General features: G+C 41.8%; 2 protein-coding genes and 1 long non-coding RNA gene across 4 annotated transcripts in view; 1 reads left to right on the top strand and 2 right to left on the bottom strand.

The window, feature by feature from the left end:
• LOC148404680 (uncharacterized) overlaps nucleotides 1-1,384 on the bottom strand; it is a 2,689-nt gene extending 1,305 nt beyond the window's left edge. Inside the window, exons 1-3 of the long non-coding RNA XR_015861217.1 lie at nucleotides 1,276-1,384; nucleotides 495-540; nucleotides 239-321 (exon numbers count right to left, since the gene is read on the bottom strand). This is a non-coding gene — a long non-coding RNA (uncharacterized LOC148404680). The remainder of the gene's footprint in view (nucleotides 1-238; nucleotides 322-494; nucleotides 541-1,275) is intronic.
• Nucleotides 1-3,560, top strand: part of sfxn1 (sideroflexin 1) — a 7,257-nt gene extending 3,697 nt beyond the window's left edge. Inside the window, exons 7-11 of the mRNA XM_088389112.1 lie at nucleotides 633-760; nucleotides 846-895; nucleotides 1,023-1,072; nucleotides 1,316-1,363; nucleotides 1,441-3,560. Of these exons, the coding sequence (XP_088245238.1) occupies nucleotides 633-760; nucleotides 846-895; nucleotides 1,023-1,072; nucleotides 1,316-1,363; nucleotides 1,441-1,537 (373 nt within the window). The 3' untranslated portion in view covers nucleotides 1,538-3,560. The remainder of the gene's footprint in view (nucleotides 1-632; nucleotides 761-845; nucleotides 896-1,022; nucleotides 1,073-1,315; nucleotides 1,364-1,440) is intronic.
• An 8-nt stretch (nucleotides 3,561-3,568) lies between these two features.
• On the bottom strand, nucleotides 3,569-18,983 carry atp7a (ATPase copper transporting alpha). 2 transcript variants are annotated; one of them, XM_088388998.1, is made up of 23 exons: nucleotides 18,731-18,983; nucleotides 17,322-17,445; nucleotides 15,464-15,932; nucleotides 15,053-15,226; nucleotides 14,105-14,335; nucleotides 13,860-14,023; nucleotides 13,565-13,726; nucleotides 13,337-13,413; nucleotides 10,545-10,767; nucleotides 10,235-10,468; nucleotides 10,067-10,158; nucleotides 9,460-9,587; nucleotides 9,217-9,371; nucleotides 8,997-9,131; nucleotides 8,572-8,766; nucleotides 8,225-8,407; nucleotides 7,928-8,141; nucleotides 7,712-7,858; nucleotides 7,492-7,634; nucleotides 7,071-7,274; nucleotides 6,838-6,955; nucleotides 5,051-5,153; nucleotides 3,569-4,982 (listed from the first exon to the last, which is right to left on the bottom strand). In XM_088388998.1, the coding sequence occupies exons 2-23, from the start codon at nucleotides 17,439-17,441 to the stop codon at nucleotides 4,697-4,699; spliced, it is 3,957 nt and encodes a 1,318-aa protein (XP_088245124.1). In that variant the 5' UTR covers nucleotides 17,442-17,445; nucleotides 18,731-18,983; the 3' UTR covers nucleotides 3,569-4,696. The 2 variants fall into 2 exon arrangements, with proteins under 2 accessions (XP_088245124.1, XP_088245116.1); XM_088388990.1 differs by having other exon boundaries at nucleotides 14,450-15,226.
• Between the last annotated feature and the right edge of the window lie 588 nt (nucleotides 18,984-19,571).

Here is a 19,571-nt window from a genome sequence, read left to right on the forward strand (position 1 = left end):
AAAATCGTATTGAATTTGCCTGTGTTGCTTATTAGTGAGCCTTTTAGCTTACAGTAAAACTCAAAAACAGAAGCATTGTATTGTTAAATACCGTATTACGTCTATTTTTTTAGCTAATCTATACATTGTGAAACCTAATTTATGAGCAAGGTAGAATTAGCATTAGACCTCACGGGAAGGGATTCACGCACAAACTCTATAGTAACACATACAGACAGGTAATACAACAAAAACTCACCGGCATTTATTCTTTGTAGTCTCTGGAAAATGACTCAATAATAAGTTTAAGATGCAACTTTTTCTGCATCTCCGCACCGCCCCCTAGAGGCCAAGGCACACACAGCAGATGACATACCCAAAATTGACGAGAGGCAGTATTTCACTTCAAAAAACTAAAGCAACATTTGATTTCACCACATTTTATAGCAGCAACTAGATTTTTGAAATGGAGATATTTACAATACCGTTACATCCCTATGAGGTTTAACACATACCTGTAATGGTGCATAGTCCCCACAGCAAGGCATTGTCCTTCAGATACTGTAAAAGTACGAAAAACAGAAAACCAACATTTCTTCATTTTGAAGAGTTTTGTGTCTTTGGATTGAATTGTCTTTGCCCTTTGTCCTCAGAGAACTGAAACACGGCATTCCCATAACAGATGAGAACGACAACAGGATAGGAGAGTCGTCCAAAGCGGCACAGCAGGCCATCTCTCAGGTTGTGGTCTCAAGGATCCTCATGGCTTCTCCAGGAATGGGTATGACTCAGAGGATCTACTTCCTTTCACCAGTCACATTCTAAAATGCCTTTTCGCTATATACTCTTCCTCTTTTTCTTTTCAGCCATCCCACCCTTTTTAATGAACCATTTGGAGAAAAAGGCCTTTCTGAAGGTAAGATGCTAAAATCAACTAAATTGCTAGAATCTGATGTTCACACAGTGAGAAGAAGCAGGACATGAGGAATGTGCTACCTTTGTGGCCCTCATTTGTTTTTTCTTCTTCTGTGTGTTGCTTTTAGAGGTTCCCATGGATGAGTGCACCAATTCAAGTCAGTTTGGTGGGATTCTGGTGAGTGGTCTAACAGTCAACACTGTTAGCTGGCGTTGCTTCCATGAAACATGTTACACAGTATTATTTTCTATTTTGACTTCTAAGTGGAACTTTGTTCCCACAAACCGGCACCAAGTTAAAAATATGTACATGGTTATTCTTTGAACAAGAGTAGCTCAAATACAATTTTAGAGTATAATTCCAGAAAATATCCAATTCACCTCAATGCTTTCCTCATCACAACTTCATTTCCCTTTTCAGCCTGGTGTTCGCAACGCCACTGTGCTGTGCATTGTTCCCCCAGAAGAGGTGCGTGAAAGGCTTCAATCTGTATAAAATTAGAAAATACTCTCATTATAGTAATACTGTACATGTGCATCCACCAGCTCTATTTCAGTTAGTCGCCTGGAGCCCGAGCTGCAAGAGAAGATCCGGGTCAGCCACCCAGGCCTTGAGCGAGTCTACTTCAACAAGGGGCTATGAAAGACCCACCAAACGCCACTATGACCAGGTCACCCCCTTACCCCATTCAGTGTGCCAAAGTTAAGTTTGCGTCTGCTCATTTCACATGCAGTCTTTTCTTGATTCTTTCAAGATAGAGTGAATTTTATTTTCTATTTTAAATTGGCATCTTTGTGTCTGTGCGGTATATTTTTTAAAGTTGTTTCTTAATTATTCGCAAATCTTTTAAGTTGTGCCAAATCCACATGACCTCCAAATGACCTCACCCAGCTGTTTAATAACATTCCTATCCCCCAATCGCTTTATTTTTGCCGGATGAGCGACCATTGAAAAAGGCTTCTTTATCTTCAGTTAGCCATGCTTTTAAAATGGCGGCCACCAGTAATGGACCGACATGGTGCTATTTCAATACCCTCACATTTAACTTATTCAGCTTGACAAACAAACACAAGCAATCACTCCTCATGACTTTCAGTAAAGTTTTTACTCTGTTCATCTCACCATATTTTCCTCATACTGTGGCTGGGGGAGTGATTTTACCTGTAGCAAGCACCAAGCTGTCGCTGTAATGTGCTTAGTTTTAACATGCTGTTAGCATAAATATCATGTGGCTATATTTCAAGTATTACAACTAACATCATTGTGCTAAAAACTCATTCCCGTTATTCAAATGAGGAATGTCAGTTAAAAGATATATAGTATATATATATAATTGAGGAAATTTGGTAGTAAATGTTTACTTAAAATATGTCAAGTTAATTTCACCTTTAACCCTGTGACATCAACGGTGAAATACATCTACTCACTTTTATAAGAGTACTGTAGGTTTACTTTACCTTTTGTTGTAATTTTGAGTCCTTTGTAGTCTTGAGTAATTGGCAAAGGAAAAAGAAGGCAAAGAAGGCACTCTCGGTTCAAGCCGTACTTAACTGTTTTATATTTACGACCTAGAAGTGTTTTTCTACAAATATTTGCAGTGTTTCTGACTCAACGACTCCGCTCGTGTCAATTAATGTCAGACTACAGGGTGTCTCGATTTGCATTAAAATTAAGATTACATCACCGTCATGAACACACTTGAGATGGTTTTGGTATCAGACACTGCTCTGACATGTTCTCATTATGTCATTTACTTGTAAAAACCTCTATCAGTGTCATATCAAGATTCAGACTGAGAGTAGAATATCAGAAAAGGTACGCACCACTACCTGGACTGCGCTGGTCACTTTTAGTCATCCAGCACACGAAGATTCTGATACTGGCCAGAGAACAATGTTTCTTTGGCCACTTCTAGAAATCGGGGATGACAAAATAAATAAACAACACACAGGCACAAAAATCATAAGCGAAGATGATGATTGAAATTCTCTATGTAGAATTCAAGTGTTGTAACGATTTAATCGAACAAATGCAAATGTTTACATAAAATGTTTGTGAACTTTGATTCCATCGCTCATCATCATGGTGTGATCACTGTAAATATGTTTGATAGTCTCTAAATCTACTGTTGTTGTCTTGTATAAGTAACTTGATTTATATAAGTGTTTCCAGATATCTGTACATGTTTCCAGCTGGTATGAAGTGACTTATGTTCTTGTCATCTTCAAGGTGAACTGAATGTAATGTTTTCCTGCTACAGATACGTATTGTTCACAAAAGCACAATGTTGGAATGCTGAGATGAAATGCTGCACTGTTTTGTTGCAATTTTGTCAACCCTTTGACCACAGTTTTGTTTAGTTCATCGGTGACCAGCTGAGAGAGTAGCACAAAAATCAAATTTTTATGTTTACTGTCAATTCTTGTATTGATTTTCTTAACATTCAGTAAGAGCTCATCCCTCTTTATGGCTGTACATCTCAAATTACTACATGAGCTAATGGTAACTGTCAACTGGAAATACAACCGAAGTGATCATGCGATGAAATGACTTAAAAGATTTATGTATTTCTAAAAATGAATAGCGTTTGGTTGTGCATTTCACTAACTTAATGTGATCTTTATGTGGAATAATAAAGAGGGCCACTTTAAGGCACTTGACAGAAGACAGCACAGTGATGCCATTTTTTTTATTCTTTTTTTTTTTTTTTTAAATCCAAGGCACAATAGTTTAGAACGGGTGTAGATCCCATTCAGCAATTCAAAGCCATACTACTTTTATGACAAAATATACAACATTAAATCAATGTTTATTAAATATAAATTAGGTGTCTTATTTTTGGACAGAGTTGCATGGCAGCCTGGATTAAAAGTTCTTGTGAGCCATAGCCGTAGGCTCCCCACCCCCGAATTTAGAACATTCAGGGAACACTTGCTTCATTTAACCGTACTTGGACACGTAATGCGGCGCTCTATGGGAGTCGCTTAGATAGGCCGACGTGATAACGCTCAGGGGACTTCAGGACACGCGTCATTTTCTCTTTAACAACTTCAACTGTCTCGTCAACAACTAAAACAAAACCAAAGTGAGGACTTGGACTCTTGTGTGACAATGTGCTGACAGAGCAAAAAATAAAGATAAGAAGGAATGTAGCCAAGCAGTAAACCAACCAAGATTGAAAAATGCAATTAGGACCACAACTTGTGAAGACAAAAAAGCTTGGAAGCAGTAACACACGACACTACACTACACTACCACAATACAATCAGTAGGCTATTGATGGCCTCAATGGACTTGCTTGAATAGAAAAGACAAACTGCACAGCAATGAGCGGCACAAATGTAACAAGATAACAGCAGAGGTGTCCAAGGTGCTCTCTTTGGAATGTACTGGACTATGCCACGACAACATTTCTACTGGCACTTGGCTAACACCGTTTCCGACTTGCTCTCGAGCATCATTCAAATTTTTCACTGATTTGGATGAACGTGAGATAAATAAGGGTAAATATAAATACTCCATACATGGAATGAAAAAGAGCTCAAACTTAAAAAGGTCTTTGGCTACACAAGCACATTAAGACGGCTGCTGTCAGAGTGCAGCAGCACGCTTACATTGCCAAATTGGGGGGGGGGGGGGGGGGGAGCAGAAGTGAGCCAGTTTGTTCTGAAGTGCTTGGTGCAAACGCATTCTTGGAGTCAAGTGTGACGCCACAGCATCTTCCACCCAGATGGCGCCATCGGCAAAAGCCGCCCGGGGGAGAAAAGCGGAGCTACCTTGGGCACTTGGTGACAATGGTCTTCAGCAGAACTCCTCGTCGCAGGGCGCCTCTCCCACCAGGAGCGAGTGTTTGTCGGGCTCACTGAGCACCTGGCTGTGGATCGAGTTCCTGTCGGAGCGCAACGAGTTGATGGACGCCCGGCTGTAATTGACGATGCGGTCGAGGAGGCTGAGCTTGGGTGAGGATCGCCGAAGCTCGCCCATGCCGATGTTGACGCTGACTTCGGACAGGCTGCTTTGCCGAGCGCAGCGGCCCAGCCGCGACTCCAGTCGAGCCTCCAATTTTTCTGCGCTGGGCTTGGTGTAGCTATACAAAAGGTCGACAGTGAGAAAGCAGTGGATTTCAAGGTGAAGTTCATGTAAAAAAAATGTTACCATTTGAGGAGGAGCGAGGACATAACCACAGAGACGGACGACAAGGCCATGGCGGCAGAGCCCATCCATGGCTGTAACACCAAACCGATGGGAAGGAACACACCTAAGGACGCAGAAGTGTTTCTGAGATGCCACGTGATTTAAAACAAAGGAGGTCATTTGATACGCAAAATTGATATTGCCAATGAAGAACCATGTAAGAAAGTTATATGACTAGATCATTTCCTTTAGATTTTTGCAATACATTTCACAACTACAATACATTACAAGAGAGAAATAATGTAAATATGACAATAAAACCATGATTAAAAACATTTGGAGAATGAAATAGAAATATAATCAGAAAAAAAATATGGGGGGGATTCTGGAAATAGTAATATAGTGATATTTTACTCATTGAGGAACCAAAACAGCACTTTTTCCGCAGATTCAATCAGAATGGAGCATTATTTTTTTGAGAGCATGGACAACCACCTGGACCTGAACCCGCTCAAGACCGTGGAGATGACAGTGGACTTCAGGCGAGGCCCTTCACCACTTTCACCCCTGACTATCCGCAGTAATACTATTCTCTCATCAGACACCTTCAAGTTCCTGGGAACCACAATCTCTCGGGACCTGAAATGGACCGGCCACATAGACTCTGTCCGGAAGAAGGCCCAGCAGAGGCTGTACTTCCTGAGACAGCTCAACAAGTTAAACCTGCCGCGGGAGCTGCTGAAGACCTTCTACACTGCCATCATCCAGTCTGTCCTCTGCACCTCCATCACTGTCTGGTTTGGATCGGCCTCCAAACAAGACAAGCACAGACTGCAACGGACAATAAGGACTGCAAAAGAGATAACTGGAATCAACCTCCCATCTATCCAAGACTTGTACCTGTCCAGGACCAGGAAACGTGCAAGTAACATCTCAACAGACCCTTCGCACCCAGGTTGCAGCCTGTTTGAACTACTCCCCTCCGGACGCCGTTATAGAGCTCTGTACACTAAAACCAGCAGACACAGAGACAGCTTCTTCCCCCAGGCTGTCGCTCTGATGAACTCACACCACTCTTAGAGTCTCAGAGTCATTACTGTGCAATAACATCCCGCTTTCCACACCTTTTTTGTCTACACTGTTTGTACTATGTGTCCTCTCTGCATCCATTGCAGCCTGGTCATCCTAGAAGAGGGACCCTACCATCTGTGGTCTCTTCTCAAGGTTTCTCATTTCCTCTAGCTGGAGTTTTGAGTTGTTCCTTGCCCTCTTGGGAGTTTAAGATCAGTTTAAGATCAGGGGGTGTTTGAGAATATCTTTCGTTCTTCACATGTCCCGAGTGTTGTTGTTAGTCACCTAAATGTTGAACCGAGGCTGTGATTTACCAAAGTCAAATTCCTTGTTTGGCACGCTCAAACATGGCGAATAAAAAACTCTTGAATCTTGAATCTCTTGAAGACATGAAGATGTAACATGCAAACTTATCTTAGTTGTTTAATTTTACCACACTTCCTCTCTTTAAAACATTAGTTTTTTTGGATTACGTGGTACAGGTTCAAGGTTATGTTACAGTGATAGTGGAATAAGTTTTATCTTTTTCAGAATTTTATATCACAACTTATACACTTAAACGCACACATTTACACGCGCACACACTTACACACATGCAAACACCATGTATTCAATATTTAGTGTAAAGATAAAGAGTGCTGAGCATCTTGTCAAGATTTTAGTGTGCAAATGACAAACTTTAGTTTCCAAAAATCTTGAGGCTCATTGCCAGCAGAGACGCAACTGTGTTCTTTTACCTGCAGCGATGGGAATGCCAACCAGATTGTAGATGAGAGCAAAGACAAAGTTGATCCTGATCCTCTTGACAGTCTTTTTAGAGAGGTCGATACTGCTGACCACATCCAGCAGGTCATTCTGTCAACGCGAGTAAAAATGAGTGACGCGATTGCACAAATCAATTTCAAACAATTTTGTTATTTTGTGAGAGCATTTGTGCAGAAGAGGCCAAAGTCACACATTCAATTCGCACCCTGATCAAGACCACGTCTGCTGCCTCAATGGCCACATCTGTGCCGGTTCCTATGGCGATGCCGACGTCAGCCATGGCCAGAGCAGGCGAGTCGTTGATGCCGTCGCCTACCATGGCGACCCTCTTCCCCGCCTGCTGCAGCTGCTCCACCTTGGCCACCTTGTGGGAGGGCAACACCTCCGCAAACACTTTCCTGATGCCCACCTAATGCAGAAACGAGACATGGAAGCAGAATTAGGGCTGCAAAGGTTAGTGAATTGGAAATCTATAGAATTTCTTTTGAGGGGGGCTTATCTATAAACGTGACTAGATGCAGGCCAATGCCCTTCCCTCTAGTTTGATGAGGGGGAGGCTAATGTGTGGTATTTAAGTTAGCATGGTAATGGTACCAACAACCCTCACTGGTGCCAATCGGGCTCACCTGTGCAGCAATGGCCCGTGCCGTCTTGCTGTTGTCTCCCGTCATCAACACGACCTCCAAGCCCATGAAGGTCAGAGTTTGGACTGCCAGCTCAGCTTCCGGTTTCACTATGTCCGCGATGGCTATCATGGCACACAGCACATCTAAAAAGGCAGAGTTCCATGTTTTCTTTCATGTTTTGAACCAGTGGCACCCTCGTGTTTTGACTTCGAGCACTCACTGTCGACGGCAACCAGGACGGCGGTGCGACCCCTGCGCTCGTGCTCCATCATGGCGTCATCGATATCGTGTCGGATCTGTAGACAATTCCTCCTCATCCACTCTCGATTGCCAATCAGGACTACGTAGCTTGCAGTCTGGGACAGGCCTGCGGACATACGGCACTTGAGAAACATCCTGACCTAAACCAGAAATGAGTGTCGAGACCGTGGCATACGGAGTGGCTGCGGATCCATGATGAGAGAATGGGAGCTGGTTGACGTGATGGTGTCGCTGATCTGAACAAGCATGCTGTTGCGCTGGTTGTTATCCTCATCGTCGCCATCCCCGTGCTTTGACAGCATCTCGGTGTTGCTGACCTGACACCGAATGCCGCAGCCCGGCACGGCCTGGAAGTCTGCGCACATGCCGAGCGACTCTGTGCCGAGTTCCTGCGGGCGTACGAGTGGCAATGTCTCATTACTCATACTGATGCTCAGAAAACAGGACTTGGGTAGCTGAAGTCAAAACCAACCTGCTTGCAGTGTTTGGTGATAGCTACTCCCAGAGGATGCTCACTGTTGTTCTCTGCTGTGCCCACGATGGCGAGCAGTCGGGAGCGAGGCATTTTATTACCCTCCATAACTATTTTGACCTGGACGACGTTTGGAGCGCCATATGTAATGGTCCCAGTCTTATCAAACACCACTGTTTGAACCTGTGAATGGATGTTTGCTTTGAGTCAGTTAAACCTCCTGTGGTGGTTGTCAAGGAAACCAGAAGCATCAGCAGTGTTGTTCAAAAGTCTTCCAACTATATTAGAAAAATTAGTGTACGTGTTGTCAACACACATGCATGAGCACTGTTATGAACATACAGTACCTTATGTGCCATTTCCAAAGGTTCCCCTCCTTTAATCAGGATGCCATTTTGGGCTCCGACCCCGGTGCCCACCATGACAGCCGTCGGGGTTGCCAGACCAAGGGAGCAGGGACAGGCGATGCATAACACGGTTATGGAGGCCTGGAAAGCAAAGCGAATCACCGCCTCCGCCCTGGAAATGCTTTTGTCATAACCCTGCAAGGAACAACGATTAGAAAATTTTGGAAAACATGTTTTCACAGATTGGGTGTCACTCTTAATCAAACAAAACATAAAGAACATTTTTAGTGGCACAGATTTTTTTGTTTGTTTTTGTTTTGCCTGGGATGGGAAAACAAGATGAGATGCAGTTTCTTTGTTCAATCAGATAGTGAATTGCCAATGTAGGATTTGAACAATTCAGTAATTTAATTTAAAACACTCACCGGAAAGTATTTTTCCACCAGGGGGAAATCCATGAACCCGATCACTATCCAGGAAATCAAAGTAAGAACTGACACGCCAACAATGAAGGGTACAAAGTAGCCACTGATCTTATCAGCATACTGCTGGATGGGAGCCTAAAAAAAAAAAGCAAACACTGAGAATCAAGACACCCAAAGCACAGTGAAGAAGGATCATAAAGATCAATAACCCATGACACACCTTTGAAGTCTGAGCCTCTTCGACGAGTTTGACAATCTGAGACAGCGTGGTGTCCATGCCGACATGAGTAGCGCTGACCAACAGCGAGCCATTCTGGTTAATGGAGCCTGCAATCACAACACTCCCCGGCTTCTTGGTCACGGGCATGGCCTCTCCTGAAGTTCCAAAGCAACAGCGGTTCAGTTTTGAGCCCCAAACATAGAGGTACAGAATTCTTTGGCCTCTGCCAAAGAATTGACCAACCTGTGATGAGAGACTCGTCCGCCATAGATTGCCCTTGAAGTACTCTTCCATCGACGGGAAATTTTCCACCAGGAACTACTTTTACCACATCTCCCCTCTGCACCAGCTCAACGTCCACTTGATTCTCACTGAATATCAGTCAACAATTCACTCATGCTTATAAATGTATCCAATCAGACACTGAGGGATTAATTTAACAATACTTTATGCATATAGTTTCAAAATGGTCTTTATTTATTGACCTGCTGATGCGACTAGAACAACTAACTTTCAGTTCCATACAGTACAGTTCTAATGCACGATGCTGCCCCCTTTTGTTCAAATGAAACTTGTGTTCCTAATTATGTACTAACAAAGAAAATCCTAATAAGTCCAAATACGACTGTATTGTGTGCTCTTTGCATAACAAATATCCAAGATTTACAGTGTCCCCTGTGGGTCCTCACTAGGATAAAATAACTTGATTTGTGTGACATCTGGATATGACTGATACATAATTCTATTAGGAACAGCCAATGAGGATTTCCTGTTGAATCACGTTGTTCTTATCTAGAGGCAATTCAAGCACAAACATTGACACAGCGGCCCAAAGGATCACGAGCGGTACCTTAGAATAGTTGAATCGCTACTGAGGATAACCACTGTGGCCTCGGTGGCTTGCAGTGACATGAGCTTGGAAAGAGCCTCTGACGTTTTGCTCTAAAACACACAGAAAAGCATCTTAGTTTCTGCAGTTCCACATTGCACATTCAAAGCCTTATCAATTATTTTCAACCTTGGCTATCTGTTCCAACCAGCGTCCCAGGGAGATGAAGACAAACAGCATAGGCGGTGTGTCGAAAAAGGTGATGGGGTTGACTTTTGCTTTCTCCACCATGGCCACTATTAGGACGATGGAGGAGTATGTGAAGGCTATGGAGGTGGCCAGGACGATAAGCACATCCATGTTGGCAGATTTGTGTTTTACGGCTTTGTAGGCTTGAACGTAGAAGTAACGGCCGCCGATGAACTAAATAAAGGAAAGAATTATCATGCAGTGAGCTACACGCAGAGGTGTAGGGGAGATAAGGAATCTCGTGACTCACCTGCACAGGCACACAAAAAAGGAAAGAGAGCAGGTTCATGACCGAGAGGCCTGGGAGCAACTGTCTCTCCAGGAACATGGTGGCGTGGTACAAGTTGCGGTCCTCGGCCGTGGCGTTGTGTTGGTGAGCAGCGTTCATCTGGTGGTCCATGATGATCATATATACCATCATACCCATCACTGGCACACAGAAGATCAGGCTCACCAGGAAAGATTTCCTCCACCTGAGAAAGCAAACATTGGAAGTTACTCAGAGAAATGTTTTGGGTTGATCATTCACATTTCAATAGCAACCGAGCACTACTGTAATTTCCGGCCTATAAGTCGCGGTTTTTTTTCATAGTTTGGGTGGGGGGGCGACTTATACTCAGGAGCGACTTATGTTTTTTTTCCACAAATTTTTACTTGATCATTAAGACATCACTTACTTACAAGTATAGTTGACCACTTCCCATGTTATTTTTAGTATAGGTGATCACTTCACATGCTTTTATATCTTTATCTTGAACATATTCAAAACATAAAAAAATAGAGAAAACATCAAATAAAGCAATTAACACTTTAAAGCACCATATCCAAGTCCACTGTCTGCTGTATGTACACTTGCTCCATTTTTGCTCCTCTTATATTTATTATTATATCATATTATATTATATTTATTATTATTTGTTTATTTATCATTTATTCAACACTCTTATTTATTCATTGTTTGTGCTTTCTTGGGGTTTTTTTTGTGTTGCTTGTATGCATATGTGTACTCTCTCATCGAGGGATAGTGGGAAGGTAATTTCAATCTCTTTGTGTGTCTTGGTATATGGGAGAAAAAAAAAAAAAAAAAAAAAAAAAAAAATCGACAATAAAGTAGACTTTGACTTTGATAAAACAACCAAATAAACAAAACAAAAAACTACATCTGAAAAAAATTATATTTTCAGACGAAACTGGATGAGGGCGCTCTAAATTTCACCGTTGGCCGTGACTCATCAAATGGGTGGGCTTAAGAAAAATGGCACCAAAAAGAAACTCATATTTTGCAGGTCACAAACTTCACGTTGTAAAATATGCAGCTGAAAACAGTAATCGAGCAGCAGAAAGAAAGTTTGGAGAACCGTGATGTACCAAAGGATTACTATTTCAAGTGACGTCAGTGGCACGGCACGGCGCAGCGATTGTTTACATAGCGGACAAACGTAAGGACTACCGGCATCATTAGCTGTGATCATTTCTAAGTGACACGGAGGACAAAGAGTTTGAAGGAATTAAGGATTTGGAGTGACATAGAAGGTTTGAAAAACTATTATGGCTTTTACGCACGCCCGGTCCTACTCTACTGAGTCGGGGGCTGGCGCTCGGCCGAGTGGCTGTCCGCGAACGGTGCATGGGGCTCGGACATGGCCACTACGCACGCCCGGTCCTATGCCATGGAGCTCTCGTGTCTGGAAGTCCATGCCGCCACACGCTTGGAAGTTTGTTGTGTTAAATAAAGAGCCGTTTACCAAACCCACGTCTTTCCTTGTACTTTGTTAACGCTACAATATAGTTATATACCAGATCTGTGGAATAAAGACTAGGCTGACGTCAGGGCGCACGCGCAGCGATGTTGACAAAGGACGAGGAATTTGATCGATGGATTTAGTGGATTTAAAGTGCACGGATGGTTTGATAATATTATTGCTTATATTATAGTTATTTGAAATATAGTTTATCTATCGTTATATGAGCCTGTGGAATATTTTGAAGTGCAAGCGCCCTCAGCCGCGCGCACCCATTGTTGACAAAGAACGATCGATGGATTTAATGAATTGGAGTGACACCGATGACTTTATAAATGTGTTATTCATGTAATCGTTTTCTTTAATAACTCTATATGTTACGTCAGGCCCATTCTCAGCTCTTCGTTTGTGTTTGTCACGTTAGCATACCTATCATTTAGCCTGTTCCTATCGTATCGAACGATCAATGGATTTAATGAATTGGAGTGACACCGATGGTTTTATAAACATGTTATTTATGTAATAGTTGTCCTAAATCACTCTATATGTTACGTCTGGCCCGTTCTCAGCTCCTCGTTTGTGTTTGTCACTTTAGCATACCTATCGTTTAGCCTGTTGCTATCGTATCGAACGATCGATGGATTTAATGAATTGGAGTGACACCGATGGTTTTATAAACATGTTATTCATGTAATAGTTGTCCTTAATCACTCTATATGTTACGTCAGGCCCGTTTTCAGCTCTTTGTTTGTGTTTGTCACGTTAGCATACCTATCGTTTAGCCTGTTGTTGCTCGTTCATGACTGTTTTTGGTGTGGGATTTTGTCGAATAAATTGCCCCCCAAAATGCGACTTATACTCCGGAGCGACTTATATATGTTTTTTTTCACTTTTTGGGGCATTTTATGGCTGGTGCGACTTATACTCCGGAGTGACTTATAGTCCGAAAAACACGGTACTAGTAGAACTGCAGTACTAGTAGCCAAGTCAGCCTTTTGGCTGCTCAGAATGGTACGCAACGTTAAGATCCAACTTTTAGACTTGCTTTTAAAAAGTTTAGCAGAATTATTGTGATTTTAACGTCACAATATTTAATGTACTCATAATTGCTTTCTTAGAGTTGTCATATCGGGGCGTGTGTGTGAATGTTTAATGATCAAAAAATGTCAACAAAATTGAGAACAACATTCTAAACCCACTGCCGTTATGCGGATACATTGGATAGGAGATTAGTTAGACCCTGGACTGGTTTGCCAGGTGGTCGGGAGATGTGTATAAAAAAATAAAATGCTTTTCTCACTGTCGTATCTCTTTACTATGGTCCAAATGACTGGTGGCACGGTCCTTCTTCACCAAAGATGCTTCAAAACCCAAATTCTACAAACGTGATAGAGCATGAATTTAGTTACAATTGTTAAAATGATTAAATAAAAAATCAGCCTGGAGCCTTAACTTGAATATAGTTATTTTCATACCGGTAGATAAGCACACAGATATAAATGCTAAACAGCACAGAGAAATGGATCACCCCAATCAACTTGATGACGTCGCGTGGTCCTATCACTTCGGCGTCATACTTAATGTGTGCCTTATTTGTTGATAAGGCCACAGAGGCATATTTGATCCCATTTTCTTTCGTAAGGCTGGATTCAATTTTGTGGACACAAGAGGCACAAGTCATCCCCCTCACCTGGAAGGAGAAGAATGCATGAAATGATGGAAGTTGGGCACCTTTGAATTACAGTCCTCTCGTCTAACTCTAAGGATGTTTTTAATGGTGCATGTAATTGCAGTGTTGAATAAACAATGGACACGTAACTCACCACTAATTCCAAGTTTCCATCTGAACCTTCATAGTTCTCCATGACTGAGGCAGAGAAGCCCAGCTCATTCACACACTCCGCAATCTTCACAGGGTCGATCATTTCGGCATTAAAGCGCACCTCGGCCTTTCCGGCCATTAACGCGACCAGAACGGTATAGACACCTGCACAAGGAAAAAGAATAATTTCTATTAATACACAAATGATTGCTTTGAAAACACAATCTTGAAAAAATGTGAACTGACCAGGTTCATTTTTGAGGTTTCGCTCAATGTTTGCCACACATGATGCACAGGTCATGCCTCTGATCTGGATGAAGCACTTGTCTGCACTTGAGAGTTTGTCCCTCTTGCCTGTTTTGTGATCCTGGGTGGTTCCATTGAGGGGGGTGATGTCTAATTCCTCATTTTTAACTGGCACGACACTTGGAGACTTGAGGACACCGGGAAGCGACACAGCGGGCAAGGAATTGGTCTCTGTGGGCAAGAACAACAACAACAATGTAAGTTATTAGCTCTATCATCACAATTAAGATATAACAAGACTGTTTTTCAAAATTCCAGTAAGACTGATGATGATGAGCGTCTCACCAGATAAGAAAGCGTCAAAGCCCATGTCCTCTATGGCATCCCTAAGCTCAACTAAGGAGGTCAACAGGGGGTCATATTCAAAGAGGCCTTGCTTATCGACCAAAGACACACGCGCTGACGTCACCCCTTTTCTCTGAGACATCACACCTTCTATTGACTGGACGCAAGAATGACATGTCATGCCCTCAATATGAATCTTAGCCATGGACGCCAGCGGTTGGATAAAACAAGGCTGGGGTACAGCACGGTTGGCCAAGGATCGTGCAAATGCTCGAGTCGCAGCTAAAGCAGGTGGAGATGAGGTAGCTGGAGGGCTGTGGAGCCCTGAAGACTCCCAGGGTTGAGTTTTGAAGTTCCCCGGAGGGAGTGCTTCAATTGCCTGTCGCAACTGAGGCACTGTGACTGTCAGCGGGTCGCAGCAGATGGAGGCTTTCTCGTCCTCGAGAGAGACCACCACAGAGGACACACCGGGCAGCGTAGAGATGTTGTCTTGGATATTGACCACGCAGGATCGACAGTGCATGCCTTTCACCGTGAGCGCCACTCGAGTTGTGTCAATAAAGTGGTCTGTCTCCTCAGAAGTGTCCACTGGTGAAGAAGCACCTGCTTTATGAGAATCTGCAAACCGCTCAACTTCGTCGAGGGAGAGTTGCAGGGGCCGTGGTTTGAACTTTACACAAGCCTTGAAGCCGGCCAAAGAAATCTGTTCGATGATGGTCCGCATGCTGATGAGGCAAGGCAGGTACACAATGGTAGCTTCCTGAGAATCCAAGATGACTGCGGAAAATTACAGATAAACAATTAAATAAAATACTATACTAATAAATAATGAGTATAAAATACTCATTGTTTGCAAAAGATAGAAATAAAGGTCAGTTTTAAATGACACTACTACAGTGTTGTTAATTAAGTGTTCATATACCGGTGTTACAAAAAGACCCCGACTGATTGGGAGTTTTTGTGGCCGATGCCAATAGATAGAAAGTTTCAGCATAATCAGTAATCAGCTATCACCTTTGATCTTTTCAATCCCTTTCAATTTTCCAATCTTCCCCTCAATGGTGGTGGTGCAGGAATGACAAGTCATGCCTTGAATGTTCATCTTCAGGAGCGTCGCTCTGCTGTCTGTGTTGTCTGTGCTGTGAGATGGAGACACGGGCAAGTCTTTTGGCGCAGTGGTGCCAGGAGTGACGCTTTCCGATGGCGAGAGCCTCAACATGACTTCAGTGATCTCCTGTGCAGGCGTCGACAGGGTGACATTGAGGCCCTCGTCTGCTGGACTCTCAGAGACCTTCTCCAAAGCCTCCAGTGGAGCTAAAGGTGGCTGTCCTGATGTTGGGATCAGCGGGCTATCAGTTCTAACGGGTATGGCCGTAGGTAAATTTGATTCAAAGCCCATGTCATCAATGGCCTCCAGGAGGGACGCTGCGCTTTGTTGGCTGTCATTAAAAATGATCGTTGCATTCGCCTGCTCTAAAGAGACCTGCAAAATTAGAGCAAACACGTTTTAAAACCCTTTCGAAAGGATTTACATGATCACATAAACAAACATTACCCTGACTGGATTGGACACTTGACTTTGAAATGCATGCCCCTTTGAGCCTACTGTGAGTTTCTGACATCGTGGTGACACGAAAGTTGGGTCTAATCTTATTCAAAGAGAGAAATTCAAGAAATTGTCCTGAAGGTGTTGCTGAGAAGAACACAGCCAAGCACGGAGTGTAATTACATTTACCGCTACTAATTCTGCAAGGCGGGATCAAGGAAATAGAAAAAGATTACCCTGCCCCAGTATTTCATTACAGGTGGGATTCATGAAGTTCACAATCAGAACTGTTCTTGAAAAACACGCCTCTATCTTTTTGAGTGACACGGACTTGTTATCTTCTTTTTACATTTATATGACAATAAGGAATATTAAACGTGATGGAAATCACCATCATGTCAGTTAAATGTCATTTTAACAAATGTTTGAACTTGATTGGCTCACTTAAAACTTTGGCCATAGTTTATTTTAATGGCCATTATTTGCTTTGGGAATATTCCTTCCCCCAGAACAGAAACGGAAGCAATCTATCAATTGATTTATCACAACCTAATTCTTTAAACCTGTTAAATTCTTTGAGTTTTTTTCTCTTTTGGTAAACTAAATGCATTTCAGGCTCAAATTAAAGTCTATCTAAGATACATTACAGTCGTACTAAAGACAGATAAACCGTGTCCACGTGATTTTAACAACATGCTTCCTTGAGAAATCATGTGACACGGTGGAGGGGTCACTTGACTCAAGCAACGTGGGGGGGTGAGCATTTTGGATTACACAGATTGTACAGAGAACTAGTTGATCAATCAGAGTCAAATTCCTTGTTTGCCATTCACAAACTTGGCAAATAAAGCTGATTTTGATTTGATTTTGATTACACATTATTTTTGTGCCAATGAAAATAACAAGTAAGGTCTGACAATGACTACAAAGATCACACACACTACATTCTGAAAAAAGACAAAGGCAAATAACGTTTCCTGTGGGAGTGGCGTATCGACTTGCTGTCAGAGTCCTGCAAAGTACAGAGCTCTATCTTGAACATACAATTGCATTATCTTTGTCATTTAACCTCAGCCTGAGGGGTAAACAACAACAACCACAGACTTCAATCACTGCAATTTTGACTTTGTGGCTACATTCATATCACCTGCTTTCAAATCAAAATAGGCCTGGCAAGTAAAGATCATTTGAATCCTTATGTGTTGGGATTCAAAGAATTGTCACAACATGTGATGAAGATCCTGTTTTGAAGAGGAAGCGTTTCGCAACATGTCTGCACAGTGTGAGAAAAGGAGAGAAGATGTGGAATGAACAAATGGGAATTACCTTTATGTGTATCACCCCTGGCAGAGAACCGATGCGTTGCTCTATGGATTGGACACAGGAACCACAAGTCATGCCCCCGACACCAAGGGTGACTTCACACACACTGCCTTCCTGCGTCATGATTCTAAAACAAAAGGTTGACATTTATCAGTCACCTTCTGCCAGGAAGGCAGATTATAAACATGATTTTTATACAATATGATCTATATTATAAAAACACATCACACTGACTTAATTTAGAAAATCAAATGGATTTACAGATATGAGGATTTGAAATATTGGCAGTTGTTATTGAAAAGGCACTACTAATAAAAAATAACCAATATTTTTCACACTTAATGTCTTCATTGTAATGTGTCCCAAATGAAATGTCATGATTTGCAATATATTTTCTAAAGATGCTAATTACATTTTGGGATATAAGATTTTTCTCTCATTTCTTTTTCATGAAACTGAACACAAATGCATCTTGGTGTCTTAAGAGCTCCTTTTCTGATCATTAGTTTTTTAGTTTATTTACAAATGATATTTATGTCACTCGAGCTGTCTTTACCAGTAATGTTATCTCTTATCATTTACATCCTTTTAAAAGGTGTTATACAAATAAAGATGAACTGAGTCCAGTAAAGCGCACATAGCTGAGTGACAGTCTAAGCAAACTAACCTGTTTGCACATGGCAACAAAGGAGTGATGGTGCGGAACTCAGAATAGAATGTGTCAACAAAGTTGCTCCTCAATTTCAACTATAGACTACAAATGCAATATAAATAGAATATGGTAATTAGATCATGTCTGGGTGGTTTTTTTTTTTTTTAATCATAATGCATTTGAGCATTTCATGTACACCGTTGATGGTATAGGTACTGTTTCAGATTGATTTACAAGTCAAATTTATTTCTGGAGCCCTAAATCACAAAGAAAGTCCCACATTTGACAAATACTAATGCCATTCTCTGATCTTTATGGGCACCCTGGATAATAAAATTTAGTTTTCCACCCAATGTAAGCTGTAAATAGCTCAATAAACGTGTGTACCCACCTGTTGCCATAAAAACAACAGGTCATGTCTTCCTGTGAGTACAGGAAATTAAATAGGCCTGAATTTTACAATGGAGTCAATTTGTAACCAGATTGACTTGAGATTATTATTTCAGTAACCATATTTGATGCAAATGTGCGTTTGGTAGTGTGCCGTGATAATTTTTCCAATGTAAAAGAGGCGCTTTGCTTCAATAAATGATAGGAAACATTGGGCTAACAGGAAGGTTACTGCTGATTTGCTGCAATGAAGGAAAAACATTTTGCAGTAAATTGAGTAAGATGTGGTGTACAAAAACGAATTCAATCTTTCTTGGAAGGAAGAGAGGAGAAGAACAAGTAGGGAAAAATGGAAAGACGAAGCTCTTACCTTAAAAGTGAAGTGACAGACAGCTACTTTGGGTAGTAGCATTAGCCACCTTGCTTCTTGTCGTCAGGCTTTCTTGCGTGCTACAGTGCACACGAGTTGTCTCGGCATTGTGTGCGCGAGGAAAAAGTAGCACTTAATTATAGTCTTTAAAGTAGTTTTGTGTCAACCTGTGACAGCTTTTGTCTCGTTTTCTCATGCCGACGTTACTGACTGACTGCCACAGTGCACCGTCACAAGGAATGGGCGGGGTTTCGTAAAATATCTTTTGCCCCGAATTTGGGTTGCAGGCAGAATTTTTGACGAAACACGATGACTGAACTCATTTGTGGACGACTACGTTTAAAACAAAACAAACCCAAATATGACAAAACGTAGAACAAGATAACATAAAAATATTGTGTGTATTTAAAATACATTAAATTAATTGCATCTGCGACTTTTTAAAATTTAAATAATAAATGATATCAAGGATCACAAGTATCGGGCTGACCGTTTCCCAAAATACGTACCTCACCGGTAATGGGATGTTCTGATTTTCTAGAAATGGGATTTATGATCATCTGAAAATGTGAACACTGGCACAGGGGCAGAGGTTTATAGAATTTAAGTCTTGCATATTAATATTTATCTGTTTTCAAATAAACTCCACAAGTGGCTATCAACCACAATAATGTATGATTAAATTCATATTTTGCAGTCGTGTAAATTGTCCATTTGTTCAAATGTGTAGTTGTGAATTTTTGCAGCTATCAAGCGATCTAAAAGTACTGCTTCATACCATATGAGAATGGCAACAAGTCACTGGTATTAACAGCTTCCCCTGCATTGTAATTCTTGAGTC

The sequence above is a fragment of the Syngnathus floridae genome, chromosome 1, assembly GCF_059516105.1.
Source record: "Syngnathus floridae isolate MCC-2025c chromosome 1, RoL_Sflo_1.0, whole genome shotgun sequence".
In the NCBI taxonomy this organism is placed as follows: Eukaryota; Metazoa; Chordata; class Actinopteri; order Syngnathiformes; family Syngnathidae; genus Syngnathus; species Syngnathus floridae.